Source organism: Salmo salar, chromosome 18, assembly GCF_965601325.2.
Source record: "Salmo salar chromosome 18, fSalSal1, whole genome shotgun sequence".
Taxonomy (NCBI): domain Eukaryota; kingdom Metazoa; phylum Chordata; class Actinopteri; order Salmoniformes; family Salmonidae; genus Salmo; species Salmo salar.
In genome coordinates, this window is record NC_138308.1 from 48,133,829 (window position 1) to 48,152,533 (window position 18,705).

Sequence of the window (18,705 nt, forward strand, 5' to 3'; positions counted from 1 at the left end):
ATACATATATATATATATATATACATCTCTTTTTAAAATATATTTCCCTTAATTATTTTCCCCTAATCCTACCATCCAATCCCCTAATTGGACTAAACTAATTAAATACATTTCCTTCTTTATTATTTTCCTCTAAACCTACCACCCCTCCCCTGATTGGATTAAACTAATTAAATATATTTTCCTTCTTTATTATTTTTCCCTAACCCTATCACCCCTCCCCTGATTGGAGTAAACTAATAGACAACAACACTTACGCTTCTACTTCCAGCTTATACATACCATATACAGTACCAGTTAAAGGTTTGGACACACCTACTCATTCAAGTGTTTTTCTTAATTTTTTTACTATTTTCTACATTGTAGAATAATAGTGAAGACATCAACACTATGAAATAACACATATGGAATCATGTAGTAACCAAAGAAAAGTGTTAAACAAATCAAAATATATTTGATATTTCAGGTTCTTCAAAGTAGCCACCCTTTGTCTTGATGCCAGCTTTGCACACTCTTGGCATTTCCTTTCGCTTGTGGACTTCAGTGCACAACACATCAGCTGTCTGTGACCAGACGAAAAAACATTTCCAAGCCAAACCTTCATATCATAACCGCTACACACAGCCTACATCATTGTCACCGTATTAGCTAACGTCATGGTCAACATAGCTACTAGAACTAACATGTTAGTAAACCCGCTACAATCATACAGTACAGTGTACAGTCAGCAAGCAGTTTAGCAGTTACATCGGCGGGCCCCGGTGGCAATAAATTAATAAAACCAAAAGCTTACCTTGACTTGGAAGTGTTCCAGTTCCAGCTAGCTAACATAGCATCCCTCTCCGTTTGAACCGGGTGTTTGAGTAGGCTAAACTAGCTAGCTGCATTCGCTAGCCAAGTAAGTGAAAGTAAAAAAAAATGACAACTAAATATAGCTATCTCTCGCTCTCTCTCGCTCTCTTGCTTCTCCTTCATTTTTGAAGAAATTAATTTGTTGTCTTTGAGTCAACTACTCACCACATTTTATGCACTGCAGTGCTAGCTACCTGTAGCTTATGCTTTCAATACTAGATTAATTCTCTGATCCTCCGTTCATGCTGCAAGAACTTAATTAATTACTGTGTAAGTCTATGGAAAGGGGGTGAGAACCATGAGCCTCCTAGGTTTTGTATTGAAGTCAATGTACCCAGAGGAGGACGGAAGCTAGCTGTCCTCCGGCTACACCATGGTGCTACCCTACAGAGTGCTGCTGAGGCTACTATAAACCTTCATTACAAAACAGTGTGTTTTAATCAATTATTTGTTACGTGAATATATTTAGTATATATATTATTTTTTTTTAAAGGATAACTTTTATAATGTTTCACTATTTACATTTTTATGAAATTCAATGATGAGGATGGTCCTACCCTTCCTCCCCCTGAGGAGCCTCCACTGAGTGGTTCATTTAAAACCATTTTGGGGACCTCCATGTCTTAATTATCTGCTCTCACGTTTCACCATGTGTCACTCTCCTGTTGTCCCTCAGGGTTCAGAGCTGAGTGGCTGGTCCCTGGGTCGGTGGAGTCAGGATGGAGTAGACATCCACCATAACTTCCCGGACCTCAACTCCATCCTGTGGGAGGCTGAAACAAAGAAATGGATCCCCAGGAAGATGCTCAACCACCACGTGCCCATCCCCGAATGGTACCAGTCCAAGAACTCCACGGTCAGTAAATGCCACGCAAGATTCTGAGAAGTGTTTGAAAGTCATTTGATAGAGGAAATCTCGGACATCCAGAACTAGAAAATAGAAATGAGAAAAGATACTATTGAAACTAGCGAAGTCAACTGGCAGCCAGATTCCAGCAACTGGCTGGGCCAAATGTCCCTTACCCTTACGAAATTCGAAATATGCGAGCACCTGTGAAATTGTGATTTGTCCAAATTATAATTTACGAAAAAACAGAGCACCCGAACAAAGTTCCTTGTTAGTCGTCGCATCCCACAGTTTGTTGATAGAGGACTTCCTGTTCTCATCCTGTCACAATGACTCCATGACAGATAGAGGACTTCTGGTTCTCATCCTGTCACAATGACTCCATGACAGATGTTCGTTTTACTCCTGTTATCATGCTTCATCATTTTATAGCCTCTCTGCTAATTTAAATGTACAGTTCCCAGATAGTGATGGTATGTGATTTTTAAAGAGTATAATATAGTCTCAGAGCTGACTAGAGGTCTATTTAGGGGTCATTTGTGTTGTGAGGAACTCATTTGTGTTGTGAACACCCAACTCTGTGTTAATTTAGACTCTCATGTCTATAGAGAGTCTCTGCTCTCAGTCCCAGTGTGTTGCCATTACAATGACTCACACTCTTTAAAATATATATATATTGAACCTTTATTTAACTAGGCAAGTCAGTTAAGAACAAATTCTTATTGACAAATGACGACCTACCGGGGAACAGTGGGGTTAACTGCCTTGTTCAGGGGGCAGAATGACAGATTTTTACCTCGTCAGCTCAGGGATTCAATCTAACCACTAGGCTACCTGCCTCCCCCCTCTAACCACTAGGCTACCTGCCGCCCCCCTCTAACCACTAGGCTACCTGCCGCCCCCCCTCTAACCACTAGGCTACCTGCCGTCCCTCCACTCTAACCACTAGGCTACCTGCCTCCCCCCCTCTAACCACTAGGCTACCTGCCTCCCCCCTCTGACCACTAGGCTACCTGCCGTCCCTCCACTCTAACCAGTAGGCTACCTGCCTCCCCCCTCTAACCACTAGGCTACCTGCCTCCTCCCTCTAACCACTAGGCTACCTACCTCCCCCTCTAACCACTAGGCTACCTGCCGTCCCTCCACTCTAACCACTAGGCTACCTACCTCCCCACCAATCTGGACTGAGAGGAGATAGATCTGGCCCGGGCTACACTGAGATGGGATTCACATCTGTGTCCAGGAAGCGGTGAATTCAACTGTCCTCATTTCCCTCTCTATCCCTCCCTGTCTCCCCGACTTCATTAAATATGGTGACGGATTTCCTACCATCTGTTTTTTCATATAATCTGATTCCCTTTTGAGGTCTTTCAGTCCTACTCTGCCCACCTATCCCTGAGTTACTGCCAGTGCGTCCTCTGGGCTCTGTTCAAAGGGAATGAAATATATGCTATAGGGTGCCATTTGGGACCAAGCCACTGTGACTTAATAGGCCAGGGTTTTAGACAGAGTAGAAATGGTTTGTAAACAAAATGAGATATCCCTCACAGAATGGCCAATTTGCTCCTCTGTTTTGAAATTATCCATCACATCAGGCAGTGTTGCATGTAAATGTAAACACAAACCTCTGGGTGTTCCTGTGTGTAAATAAATACCAAGTAAATAAGTCCTCTCTCCTCTCTCCTCTCCTCCCTCCTCTCCTCTATTCCAATTCCCTTACTCTCCTCCCTCCTCTCTCTCCCCTCTCCATCCTCTCTCTGCTCTCCTCCCCTCTCCTCTCCTCCCTCCTCTCTCCTCTCCTCCGTCCTCTCTCTTCTCCTCTCTCCTCCCTCCTCTCTTTCCTCTCTCCCCTCACCTCCCTTCTCCTCCCTCCTTTCCCCTCCCATTCCCTTTTTCTCCTCTCCTCTCCTCCCTTCTCCTCTCCTCTCCTCTCCTCTCCTCGCTCTCCTCTCCTCCCTCCTCTCTCTCCTCCCTCCTCTCTCTCCTCTCCTCCGTCCTCTCTCCTCTCCTCCCTCCTCTCTTTCCTCTCTCCCCTCTCCTCCCCTCCCATTCATTTTTTCTCCTCTCCTCTCTCCTCTCCTCCCTCCTCTCTATCCTCGCCTCGCCTCTCCTCTCCTCTCCTCTCCTCTCCTGTCCTCCCTCCTCTCCTCTCCTCTCCTCTCCTCTCATTCCCTTTTTCTCCTTTCCTCCTCATTTCTCCTCTCTCTCTTCCTCCTCTCCTGTCTTTCTCTCCTCCTCTCCTCTTTCTACTTCTCTCCATTCCTCCTCTCCTCTCTCCTCTCATTCCCTTTTTCTCATCTCCTCTCCTCTCTCCTCTCCTTCCCTCCTCCTCTCCTTCTCCTTCTCCTTCTCCTCTCCTCAGGTAGCAGCAGAGACGCGTGCGCTGGTCTCCTGGATGGAGAAGATCCCGTTCGTCCTGGGCGGTAACCTCCAGGGAGGGGAGTTGGTGGTGACCTTCCCCTATGACAGGACCCGTTCCCAGGGTGTATCCAGGGAGCAGACCCCCACCCCGGACGACCATGTCTTCCGCTGGCTCGCCTTCTCCTACGCGTCCACACACCGCCTGATGACCGACGCCAGGCGGCGCGTCTGCCACACCGAGGACTTTGCCAAGGAAGATGGCACCATCAATGGGGCGTCCTGGCACACCGCGGCAGGGAGTTAGTGTCGTTGTTTCCGATTCAATTCAATTCAAATCAGTTCAGTTAAATTCATTTCAGTTCAGTTCAGTTCAATTCATTTCAGTTCAGATCAATTCATTTCAGTTCAGATCAATTCATTTCAGTTCAGTTCAAATCATTTCAGTTCAGTTCAATTCAGTTCAGTTCAAATCATTTCAGTTTAGTTCAGTTCAATTCATTTCAGTTCAGTTCAAATCATTTCATTTCAGTTCAGTTCAGATCAGTTCAATTCATATCAGTTCAGATCAATTAATTTCAGTTCAGTTCAATTCAGTTCAATTCTTTTCATGACTAGGCTTAATCTGTTGTAGCAGTTTTTCGTAACTTTTCACCTTCTCAGGGCTGTTAGTTATATTAGGTATCTGTCTAGGGTTTACACGTCTGCATATTCACTTTAGCGACAGGCTGTTCGAATGTTTTTCTACAGGTTTCTTTGTAACATTGTAAAAAAACAAATGTGCAAAACTTAACAAAGAAAACATGAAAACAGCCTGTGAATATGTGGACGTGTACACCCTAGACAGATACCTAATATAACTAACAGCCCTGAGAAGGTGAAAAGGGTAAAAATGTGGAACCTACAACTTGCCATCACAGACCAGTACCAGAGTAGTTCTTCATTTCAACACATGTTGATTTGATTTATTATCACAGACCAGTACCAGAGTAGTTCTTCATTTCAACACATGTTAATTTGATTTATTATCACAGACCAGAACCAGAGTAGTTCCTCATTTCAACACATGTTGATTTGATTTATTATCACAGACCAGTACCAGAGTAGGTCTTCATTTCAACACATGTTGATTTGATTTATTATCACAGACCAGTACCAGAGTAGTTCTTCATTTCAACACATGTTAATTTGATTTATTATCACAGACCAGAACCAGAGTAGTTCCTCATTTCAACACATGTTAATTTGATTTATTATCACAGACCAGTACCAGAGTAGTTCTTCATTTCAACACATGTTAATTTGATTTATTATCACAGACCAGTACCAGAGTAGTTCTTCATTTCAACACATGTTGATTTGATTTATTATCACAGACCAGTACCAGAGAAGTTCTTCATTTCAACACATGTAAATTTGATTTATTATCACAGACCAGTACCAGAGTAGTTCTTCATTTCAACACATGTTGATTTGATTTATTATCACAGACCAGTACCAGAGTAGTTCTTCATTTCAACACATGTTGATTGGATTTATTATCACAGACCAGTACCAGAGTAGTTCTTCATTTCAACACATGTTGATTTGATTTATTATCACAGACCAGTACCAGAGTAGTTCTTCATTTCAACACATGTTGATTTGATTTATTATCACAGACCAGTACCAGAGTAGTTCTTCATTTCAACACATGTTAATTTGATTTATTATCACAGACCAGAACCAGAGTAGTTCCTCATTTCAACACATGTTGATTTGATTTATTATCACAGACCAGTACCAGAGTAGGTCTTCATTTCAACACATGTTGATTTGATTTATTATCACAGACCAGTACCAGAGTAGTTCTTCATTTCAACACATGTTGATTTGATTTATTATCACAGACCAGTACCAGAGTAGGTCTTCATTTCAACACATGTTGATTTGATTTATTATCACAGACCAGTACCAGAGTAGTTATTCATTTCAACACATGTTAATTTGATTTATTATCACAGACCAGAACCAGAGTAGTTCCTCATTTCAACACATGTTGATTTGATTTATTATCACAGACCAGTACCAGATTAGGTCTTCATTTCAACACATGTTGATTTGATTTATTATCACAGACCAGTACCAGAGTAGTTCTTCATTTCAACACATGTTAATTTGATTTATTATCACAGACCAGAACCAGAGTAGTTCCTCATTTCAACACATGTTGATTTGATTTATTATCACAGACCAGTACCAGAGTAGGTCTTCATTTCAACACATGTTGATTTGATTTATTATCACAGACCAGTACCAGAGTAGTTCTTCATTTCAACACATGTTAATTTGATTTATTATCACAGACCAGAACCAGAGTAGTTACTCATTTCAACACATGTTGATTTGATTTATTATCACAGACCAGTACCAGAGTAGTTCTTCATTTCAACACATGTTAATTTGATTTATTATCACAGACCAGAACCAGAGTAGTTCCTCATTTCAACAAATGTTGATTTGATTTATTATCACAGACCAGTACCAGAGTAGGTCTTCATTTCAACACATGTTGATTTGATTTATTATCACAGACGAGTACCAGAGTAGTTCTTCATTTCAACACATGTTGATTTGATTTATTATCACAGACCAGAACCAGAGTAGTTCTTCATTTCAACACATGTTGATTTGATTTATTATCACAGACCAGTACCAGAGTAGTTCTTCATTTCAACACATGTTAATTTGATTTATTATCACAGACCAGAACCAGAGTAGTTCCTCATTTCAACACATGTTAATTTGATTTATTATCACAGACCAGTACCAGAGTAGTTCTTCATTTCAACACATGTTAATTTGATTTATTATCACAGACCAGTACCAGAGTAGTTCTTCATTTCAACACATGTTGATTTGATTTATTATCACAGACCAGTACCAGAGTAGTTATTCATTTCAACACATGTTGATTTGATTTATTATCACAGACCAGTACCAGAGTAGTTATTCATTTCAACACATGTTAATTTGATTTATTATGACAGACCAGTACCAGAGTAGTTCTTCATTTCAACACATGTTAATTTGATTTATTATCACAGACCAGAACCAGAGTAGTTCCTCATTTCAACACATGTTAATTTGATTTATTATCACAGACCAGTACCAGAGTAGGTCTTCATTTCAACACATGTTGATTTGATTTATTATCACAGACCAGTACCAGAGTAGTTCTTCATTTCAACACATGTTGATTTGATTTATTATCACAGACCAGAACCAGAGTAGTTATTCATTTCAACACATGTTGATTTGATTTATTATCACAGACCAGTACCAGAGTAGTTCTTCATTTCAACACATTTTGATTTGATTTATTATCACAGACCAGTACCAGAGTAGTTCTTCATTTCAACACATGTTAATTTGATTTATTATCACAGACCAGAACCAGAGTAGTTCCTCATTTCAACACATGTTAATTTGATTTATTATCACAGACCAGTACCAGAGTAGTTCTTCATTTCAACACATGTTAATTTGATTTATTATCACAGACCAGTACCAGAGTAGTTCTTCATTTCAACACATGTTGATTTGATTTATTATCACAGACCAGTACCAGAGTAGTTCTTCATTTCAACACATGTTAATTTGATTTATTATCACAGACCAGAACCAGAGTAGGTCTTCATTTCAACACATGTTGATTTGATTTATTATCACAGACCAGAACCAGAATACTTCTTCATTTCAACACATGTTAATTTGATTTATTATCACAGACCAGAACCAGAGTAGTTCCTCATTTCAACACATGTTGATTTGATTTATTATCACAGACCAGTACCAGAGTAGGTCTTCATTTCAACACATGTTGATTTGATTTATTATCACAGACCAGAACCAGAGTAGTTCTTCATTTCAACACATGTTGATTTGATTTATTATCACAGACCAGTACCAGAGTAGTTCTTCATTTCAACACATGCTAATTTGATTTATTATCACAGACCAGAACCAGAGTAGTTCCTCATTTCAACACATGTTAATTTGATTTATTATCACAGACCAGTACCAGAGTAGTTCTTCATTTCAACACATGTTAATTTGATTTATTATCACAGACCAGTACCAGAGTAGTTCTTCATTTCAACACATGTTGATTTGATTTGTTATCACAGACCAGTACCAGAGTAGTTATTCATTTCAACACATGTTAATTTGATTTATTATCACAGACCAGTACCAGAGTAGTTCTTCATTTCAACACATGTTAATTTGATTTATTATCACAGACCAGAACCAGAGTAGTTCCTCATTTCAACACATGTTAATTTGATTTATTATCACAGACCAGTACCAGAGTAGTTCTTCATTTCAACACATGTTAATTTGATTTATTATCACAGACCAGTACCAGAGTAGTTCTTCATTTCAACACATGTTGATTTGATTTATTATCACAGACCAGTACCAGAGAAGTTCTTCATTTCAACACATGTTGATTTGATTTATTATCACAGACCAGTACCAGAGTAGTTCTTCATTTCAACACATGTTGATTTGATTTATTATCACAGACCAGTACCAGAGTAGTTCTTCATTTCAACACATGTTGATTTGATTTATTATCACAGACCAGTACCAGAGTAGGTCTTCATTTCAACACATGTTGATTTGATTTATTATCACAGACCAGTACCAGAGTAGTTATTCATTTCAACACATGCTAATTTGATTTATTATCACAGACCAGAACCAGAGTAGTTCCTCATTTCAACACATGCTGATTTGATTTATTATCACAGACCAGTACCAGAGTAGTTCTTCATTTCAACACATGCTGATTTGATTTATTATCACAGACCAGTACCAGAGTAGTTCTTCATTTCAAAACATGTTGATTTGATTTATTATCACAGACCAGAACCAGAGTAGTTCTTCATTTCAACACATGTTGATTTGATTTATTATCACAGACCAGTACCAGAGTAGTTCCTAATTTCAACATATGTTGATTTGATTTATTATCACAGACCAGTACCAGAGTAGTTCTTCATTTCAACACATGTTAATTTGATTTATTATCACAGACCAGAACCAGAGTAGTTCCTCATTTCAACACATGTTAATTTGATTTATTATCACAGACCAGTACCAGAGTAGTTCTTCATTTCAACACATGTTAATTTGATTTATTATCACAGACCAGAACCAGAGTAGTTCTTCATTTCAACACATGTTAATTTGATTTATTATCACAGACCAGAACCAGAGTAGGTCTTCATTTCAACACATGTTGATTTGATTTATTATCACAGACCAGAACCAGAATACTTCTTCATTTCAATACATTATAATTTGATTTATTATCACAGACCAGAACCAGAGTAGTTCTTCATTTCAACACATGTTAATTTGATTTATTATCACAGACCAGAACCAGAGTAGGTCTTAATTTCAACACATGTTGATTTGATTTATTATCACAGACCAGAACCAGAATACTTCTTCATTTCAACACATGTTGATTTGATTTATTATCACAGACCAGTACCAGAGTAGTTCTTCATTTCAACACATGTTAATTTGATTTATTATCACAGACCAGTACCAGAGTAGTTTTTCATTTCAACACATGTTGATTTGATTTATTATCACAGACCAGTACCAGAGTAGCTCCTCATTTCAACGCATGTTGATTTGAATTATTATCTTTAGAAAACACTGGTGAGAAAATAACCTACCAGCTGATGTATTTTCATTTGGCAGTTGGCCGACAGATAAATGACTCTGTCTGTGCGCTGTGTTGGCAGGTATGAATGATTTCAGCTACTTGCACACCAACTGCTTTGAGCTGTCGATGTACGTGGGCTGTGACAAATTCCCCCATGAGAGTGAGCTGGCGGAGGAGTGGGAAAACAACCGGGAGTCTCTGCTCGTCTTCATGGAGCAGGTACAGTGTGCAGAGTCCAGAGGGGGTGCAGAGTCCAGAGGGGGTGCAGAGTCCAGAGGGGGTGCAGAGTCCAGAGGGGGTGCGGAGTCCAGAGAGGGGTGCAGAGTCCAATTATATGCATATCCTAGCTTCTGGCCCTGAGTAACAGGCAGTTTACTTTGGGCACGCTTTTCATCCAGACGTGAAAATACTGCCCCCTATCCCTAAGAAGTTTTAACCCCTGTGCGGCCTCCAGCGAAAAATCATATCGCCATTAGCATAACAAAATTTTATAATATTTTTTTTTCATTTTTTTTTCAAATTATATCGTTTTATAGATACACCTCTCCTGAATCGAACCACGTTGTCCGATTTCAAAAAGGCTTTACAGCAAAAGCAAAACATTAGATTATGTTAGAGGAGTATATCGTAAAAGTAGCCACATAGCCATTTTCCGACCAACCACATGCATCACAAATAACCAAAAAACAGCTAAATGCAGCACTAACCTTTTACAAACTTCATCAGATGACACTCCTAGGACATCATGTTACACAATACATGCATTCTTTTGTTCGATAAAGTTCATATTTATATATAAAAACAGCATTTTACATCGGCGCGTAACGTTGACTAACTATTTTCCCTCAAATGCATCCGGTGAAACAGTGCTACAATTTACTAAATTACTATTCGAAAACATTTTTAAAATGTAATATTGTCATTCTAAGATTTATAGATGAATATCTCTTGAAAGCACCTGTAATGCCAGATTTAAAAATAACTTTACTGGGTAATCACACTTTGCGATAAAAGGGGATGCGATACTCAGAACAATAGGCTAGCAATAGCAATAGGCTAGCCATCTTGGAACAATCGCATATCACATCTAGTCTTGTATACTATTGTCAATAATCCCTTACCTTTGATTATCTTCATCCTTAGGCACTTCCAGGATTCCCAGGTCCACAACAAATGTATTTTCGTTCGAAAAAGTGAATCCTTTACGTCCCAATAGCTTGTTCTTGTTAGCGCGTTCTGAAGGCTTCACCAAAAGTTCCGACGTGCGCGGGGCTACTCTTTCAACAAAATGCATTTTTTTCTTATTTAGGTTCGTTCAAACATGTCAAACGTTGTATAACATAAATCTGTAGGGCCTTTTTCAACGAGAGCTCCAATAAGATTCGAGGGGGACGATTGCATTGTGTTTCAAAACGTTTCGAAAGGGGAGGGTAACCAGGGGCGCCGGCGTCATAATGGTGATGGCCCTCTCCGTGTGACCACGTTCCACAGCGTGTCATTCTGTCAGTTTTCACAGTAGAAGACTCAAACCACTTTGTAAAGACTGGGGACATCTAGTGGAAGCAATAGGAAGTGCTCAATGAACCATAGCTCACGGTGTGATTAATAGGCAACGTGATGAATTTGAGTTCGCAATTCAGAATTCCACTTCCTGTTACGATCTGTCTCGGGGTTTTGACTGCCATATGAGTTCTGTTATACTCACAGACACCATTCAAACAGTTTTAGAAACTTTAGGGTATTTTCTATCCACAAGTATTAATTATATGCATATCCTAGCTTCTGAGTTTGAGTAGTAAGCCGTTTAAAATGGGCACTAATTTTTTTCAAAATGCGCTGTGGAGCCCCCTATCCTAGGCGACCGTCAAGAGGTTAATTCACTAGACTGCCAGTCACAGATGGTCTATAGTCCTGTATTCACTACAATGTCAGTCACAGGTTTTCTATAGTCCTGTATTCACTAGACTGTCAGTCACAGGTGGTCTATAGTCCTGTATTCACTACACTGTTGGTCACAGATGGTCTATAGTCCTGTGATGAGTTACTGTCTCTAGACTGTATGGAGAGACATACAGTCCTCTGATGAGATACTGTCACTAGACTGTATGGAGAGGTATACAGTCCTCTGATGAGATACTGTCACTAGACTGTATGGACAGATATGCAGTCCTCTGATGAGATACTGTCACTAGACTGTATGGAGAGATATACAGTCCTCTGATGAGATACTGTCTCTAGACTGTATGGAGAGATATACAGTCCTCTGATGAGATACTGTGACTAGTATGTTATAATTGTTAGATGATTCTTACCCAGACACACTTATCTAAATTGATGTGTCATGTACACTAAATGCTATAACCTCCCCCCAGACACATCTAGCTAAGTGGATGGGTCACTATTGTCTAGACATGTCCACATGTTTATGAACTAGACGGCCATAATCACTCCCAGACACACCTGGCTAACCTGATGGGTCATGTAATCATCTGGAGAAGTGGAGTCTTCTGTTTAGACATGTAGCCAGCTAGCTTAACAATTAACCGGCATAATCCCAACTCGTACTACTACCAATACAAACTGATTGTCATAGCTGTAGTATGAATCTGCAGGTAGCTACTGAGTTAACCAACTAGGTTCAATGTTAGCTCGCTAACATTAGGCTATAAGGGGGTGGCAGGTAGCCTAGTGGTTAGAGCGTTGGGCCAGTAACCGATAGCATACTGGATCGAATCCCCGAGCTGACAAGGTAAAAATCTGTCATTCTGCCCCTGAACAAGACAATTAACCCATTGTTCCCCGGTAGGCCATCATTGTAAATAAGAATTTGTTCTTAACTGACTTGCCTAGTTAAATAAAGGTTCAATTAAAAAAATGCAAAAAATATATATCTAGCAATTCAAATGGATTTCTGATTCAATCATTTTACTACACAGATCATACACGTAACATTAGCATCAGTAAGATAACGTAGCGTTAGCTAGCGAGCCATTAAAATAACGTAACGTTAGCTAGCGAGCCAGTAAGATAACGTAACGTTAGCTAGTGAGCCAGTAAGATAACGTAACGTTAGCTAGTGAGCCAGTAAGATAATGTAACATTAGCTAGTGAACAGTATTCTTTAACTTGCAATGAAATCCACTTTCTGACTAAATTAGAAGTGTATAATATCTGAAAATGTAGCTAGACTCTTACCTGTATACATGGATGAACACTTCACAGCAGACTGGAACCAAGTCACTCGGGTTCAAACTGACCGGGGAATGTGCAAAAAAGTAGCCCGTCATAACTTTTTCCAACTGATCTGGCGATAGCTCCTGCTAAATTTAGGGCATCAATGTTGCTAAGAATTAGTAGCAAAAACTTTTGTGGTTCTCGATGGCTAATGTTGTATCTTTTGAAAAACACCGCAGTAGCAAGGATTATCAACACATACTGAACAGCTCACATTATAGACAGAAGCATGCTACATAGTAGACCAATCCAAACTCATCTCCCGGCATGTCCAGCCCATCCATTATCTCAGCCAATCATGGCTAACGGGAAGGTTCCTGCCGTTTTCCGTGGCTAAACCAATTAAGCTTGTATTTTAACAAATTGTATTCGTATTTACAGATTGAATAAACATTTGTTATTAAGGCACATGAAAGTTAACTTCTTGGGGCAATGTGGGACGCTAGCGTGCCACCCGTGGTGCACCCTATCAACAGCAGGTGCATTTCAAGAGCGGCAAATTTGAAACCAAATAAATGTCAAAATTCAAATTTTTCAAACATACAACTATCTTACACCCTTTGAAAGATAAACATCTCCTTAATCTAACCACGTTGTCCGATTTCAAAAAGGTTTTACGGCGAAAGCATAAAGTTAGATTATGTTAGGAGAGTACATTGACAATAGCTGTGTGTAATGTTTTGTCAATTCAAAGACAGGGTCAACAAAACCATAAAACCAGCTAAAATGATGCACTAACCTTTTACAATCTCCATCAGATGACACTCCTAGGACATTATGTTAGACAATGCATGCATTTTTAGTTCTATCAAGTTCATATTTATATCCAAAAACAGCGTTTTACTATGGCATTGATGTTGAGGAAATCGTTTCCCTCCAATAACCGGCAGTCAAGTCAGCACCACAAATTAAATATTTAAAATTAGAAAACATTGGTAAAATATTATATTGTCATTTAAAGAATTATAGATTTACATCTCTTGAACGCAATCAACTTGCCAGATTTAAAAATAACCTTACTGGGAAATCACACTTTGCAATAATCTGAGCACTGCGCCCAGAAAAATATGCTTTGCTATACAGACAAACGGCCATGTTGGAGAGATCTAAAATCGAAAATACTATGTAAATAATCCATTACCTTTGATTCTCTTCATCAGATGTCACTTCCCGGGATCCCAGGTCCATAACGAATGTAGTTTTGTTCAAAAAAGCTCATCATTTATATCCAAAAAGATCCGTGTTGTTAGCACATGATCTAAGCCAGCCGGACTTCTCGTCATGAACGAGGGGAAAAAATATATTTACGTTCGTTCAAACATGTCAAACGTTGTATAGCATAAATCATTAGGGCCTTTTTTAACCAGAACATGAATAATATTCAAGGTGGACGAATGCATTCTCTTTTAAAACGTTTTGGAACGAGGGTACCCAACATGACCTCGCGCGCCAGAGTCTAATCGGCCATCACCGTTCCAAGGTTCTTGTTCGGTCAGATCTCATAGTAGAAGATTCAAAACACTTTGTAAAGGCTGGTGACATCTAGTGGAAGCAATAGGAAGTGCCAAAACATTAATCAGCCCCTGTGTGTTTCAATGGCATAGGCTTAAAGGTAATTCAACACATCAGGTATCCACTTCCTGTCAGAAAATGTCTCAGGGTTTTGCCTGCCAAATGAGTTCTGTTATACTCACAGACACCATTCAAACAGTTTTAGAAACTTTAGGGTGTTTTCTATCCATATATAATAAGTATATGCATATTCTAGTTACTGGGTAGGATTAGTAACCAGATTAAATCGGGTACGTTTTTTTATCCAGCCGTGAAAATACTGCCCCCTAGCCCCAACAGGCTAACATGTTCCAGAAGGCATTTCGATCAATGACAACAAGACGTTCAAATGCCTCTCCTGCGAAGTAGTGACATGCGACATACGCCTTGCTTCCTGAAACGAGTCATAATATATTGTTATAAATATTTATATCAAGGACCACATTGAAAATAATAGTTTTTAGGCATTCATGTGTCATACTCTGGGTTTCTTGTACTTTTAAATACTGTACAACTTGTTTTACTGCAAAATAAAATATAATATCATCAAATTAATATTATATATGATACATTACATATTATTATTGTTGTTATTATTATTATACAGTTAGTTGATCTTTGACCTCTGACCTTTCATGCACAGGTGCATCGTGGGATCAAAGGCATTGTCTGGGACATGCAGGGGCGGGGCATAGCCAACGCCATCATCCAGGTGGAGGGGATCGGCCATGACATCAGAACAGGTAGAGAGATACATGCTATTATAGTATACTCTGTGTTCTCATTCTGTGTCCATACATACTATAGAGAGATGTATTATAGTATACTCTGTGTTCTCATTCTGTGTCCATGGATACTATAGAGAGATGTATTATAGTATACCCTGTGTTTTCATTCTGTGTCCATACATACTATAGAGAGATGTATTATAGTATACTCTGTGTTTTCATTCTGTGTCCATGGATCTGACATTACTCCACCAAGCCCAAGTATCAGAGTCCAAAACGCCACTCCAGTAGGTGACATGTCCAGTGTGTATTACCACGTGTGTATCAACCAATAATAATACAATCAATGACATAATAGTACATAGGATATTGTTTTATCTTCATAAAATTCCATCATTAGCATTCTATAGAAAATATCATTAGCATTCTATAGAACACATCAGTAGCATTCTATAGAAAACATCATTAGCATTCTATAGAACACAGCATTAGCATTCTATAGAAAACATCATTAGCATTCTATAGAAAGCATCAGTAGCATTCTATAGAACGCATCAGTAGCATTCTATAGAACACATCATTAGCATTCTATAGAAAGCATCATTAGCATTCTATAGAACACATCATTAGCATTCTATAGAACACATCATTCGCATTCTATAGAACACATCATTAGCATTCTATAGAAAACATCATTAGCATTCTATAGAAAACATCATTAGCATTCCATAGAAAGTATCATTAGCATTCTATAGAAAGCATCAGTAGCATTCTATAGACCACATCATTAGCATTCTATAGAACGCATCAGTAGCATTCTATAGAACGCATCATTAGCATTCTATAGAAAACATCATTAGCATTCTATAGAACACATAATTCGCATTCTCTAGAAAACATCATTCGCATTCTCTAGAAAACATCATTAGCATTCTATAGAACACATCAGTAACATTCTCTAGAAAACATCATTCGCATTCTCTAGAAAACATCATTAGCATTCTATAGAACACATCAGTAGCATTCTATAGAACACATCAGTAGCATTCTATAGAACACATCAGTAGCATTCTATAGAACACATCAGTAGCATTCTATAGAACACATCAGTAGCATTCTATAGAACACATCATTAGCATTCTATAGAAAACATCATTAGCATTCTATAGAACACTTCATTAGCAGAGAATGTATTATGGACAATAGCATATATCCATTCGGACAGGGAACCAAATAGACAAATTGTACGTGATAAATAGATAAGCAACATTTATAGCATATAATTAATCAATATAATTAACGCTGCAAAAATAAGAACTTCTTCCAGAGCCAAAGACAATAACGTTGGATCATTAAACTCTCACAGATACTGATCATGCTGGTATTTCATGCTTGACAAAGTAAATCCGCAACAGGAAATAGCTACCATTTTATAGAAAGACATGAATATATTACTATACAGTGGATTCTGCCTGCAGGATTGATGACACAAGTACCTGTCCCTATTTGCCTTGTATCTTATAATTCATATGTGTGGGTAAGCTTATATTGTGCAGTTAAAGCACGGGGCAGAAGTGTTGCTTCAGGGATTAATGAAAGTCCCATGACTCATCCTTTCAGCTTAATTCTACAGTATGAGACACACACACACACACACACACACACACACACACACACACACACACAAATATTCCTAGCACGTAATGATTACATCAAGCTAGAGACTCTACAAACTTGTTGGATGCATTGGCTGTTTGTTTTGGTTGTGTTTCAGATTATTTTGTGCCCAATAGAAAATGAACGGTAAATAATGTATTGTGTCATTTTGGAGTCACTTCAATTGTAACTAAGAATATGTTTCTAAACACTTCTACATTCATATGGATGCTACCATGATTACGGATAATCCTGAATGAAATTGTGAATTGTAAGCATCGGCGCTGGTACTGTAGACGAGAAGCAGGTGCAGGGAAAACATTTAATGAACAAAGGACATGAAAAAAGACAGGAACAGTGTCTGGACAGGGGACGCAGACACATGGAACAACCGGGGGAGAAGACAGTTACAGACGGGGCAGTCAACAAAATACCTGGAGTCCAGGTGAGTCCAATGAGCGCTGCTGCGCGTAATGATGGTGACAGGTGTGCGTAATGAAGGGCAGCCTGGCGTCCCACCTGGGCGAGCCTGATGAGCCGGCCGATGCATGGGCGATGGACAAGCCGGCTGGGGCGTAGAAGCCCGACGAACTGGCAGAGGCATGGGAGCCTAGCGAGTCAGCTGAGGCGTGGGAGCCAGACAATCCCGCTGGGGCGTAGAAGCCCGACGAACCGGCTGAGGTGTGGGAGCCCGACGAAACGGCTGAGGCGTGGGAGCCCGACGGGCCGGATGAGGTGTGGGAGCCCAACGGGCCGGCTGAGGCGTGGGAGCCCAACGGGCCGGTTGAGGCGTTGGAGCCCGACGAACCGGCTGAGGCGTGGGAGCCCGACGGGCCGGCTGAGGCGTGGGAGCCTGATGGGCCGGCTGAAGCATGACGTGCGGTGGGTGCCTGCCAAGCCCACCGAGCCAAGACGACCTCTTGAGCCAGCTAAGGCGTGGAAGCCCAACGAGCTACCTGAGGCACCACACGTTTCCCTCGGCAACGGCACCCGGACCCGACGTCACCAACCAAAAACTCCCTGATGCTTCTTTTAGTGGTGTCAGCATTCTGTAAGGATCGACGCTGGTACTGTAGACAAGAAGCAGTTACAGGGAGAACATTTAATGAACAACGGACATGAAACAGGATGCGAACAACGTCTGGACAGGGGAGAGCGGGAGCAGGTGTGACAGTATTCCCCCTCTAGGACAGGAACAGCGTCTGGACAGGGGAGAGCGGGAGCAGGCATGACAGTATCCCCCCTCTAGGACACGAACAGCGTCTGGACAGGGGAGAGCGGGAGAGGCATTCATATCATACCCCCAAAAATGCTATAAAATCTAATAAAATCAAATATTTTTTGGTCACATACACATATTGAGCAGATGTTATTGCGGGTCTAACTAAATGCTTGTGTTCCTAGCTCCAATAGTGCATTAGTATCTAACAATTCACAACAATACACACACATCTAAAAGTAAAAGAATGGAATTAAGAAATATATAAATATTAAGACGAGTAATGTTGGAGTGGCATTGACTATAATACAGTAGAATAGATAACAGTATATACATATGAGATGAGTAAAACAGTATGTAAACATTATTAAAGTGACCAGTGTTCCATTATTAAAGTGACCAGTGATTCCGTATGTATACAGGGCAGCAGCCTCTAAGGTGCATGGTTGAGTAACCGGGTGGAAGCCAGCTAGTGATGGCTATTTAACAGTCTGATGGCCTTGACATAGAAGCTGTTTTTCAGTCTCTCTGTACC

General features: G+C 39.8%; 1 protein-coding gene across 1 annotated transcript in view; it reads left to right on the forward strand.

Moving 5' to 3' along the window:
• cpxm2 (carboxypeptidase X (M14 family), member 2) overlaps positions 1 to 18,705 on the forward strand; it is a 98,512-nt gene that overhangs the window by 72,186 nt on the left and 7,621 nt on the right. Inside the window, exons 10-13 of the mRNA XM_045701180.2 lie at positions 1,529 to 1,708; positions 4,062 to 4,359; positions 9,862 to 10,001; positions 15,211 to 15,310. Coding sequence (XP_045557136.1) covers positions 1,529 to 1,708; positions 4,062 to 4,359; positions 9,862 to 10,001; positions 15,211 to 15,310 — 718 coding nt within the window. The remainder of the gene's footprint in view (positions 1 to 1,528; positions 1,709 to 4,061; positions 4,360 to 9,861; positions 10,002 to 15,210; positions 15,311 to 18,705) is intronic.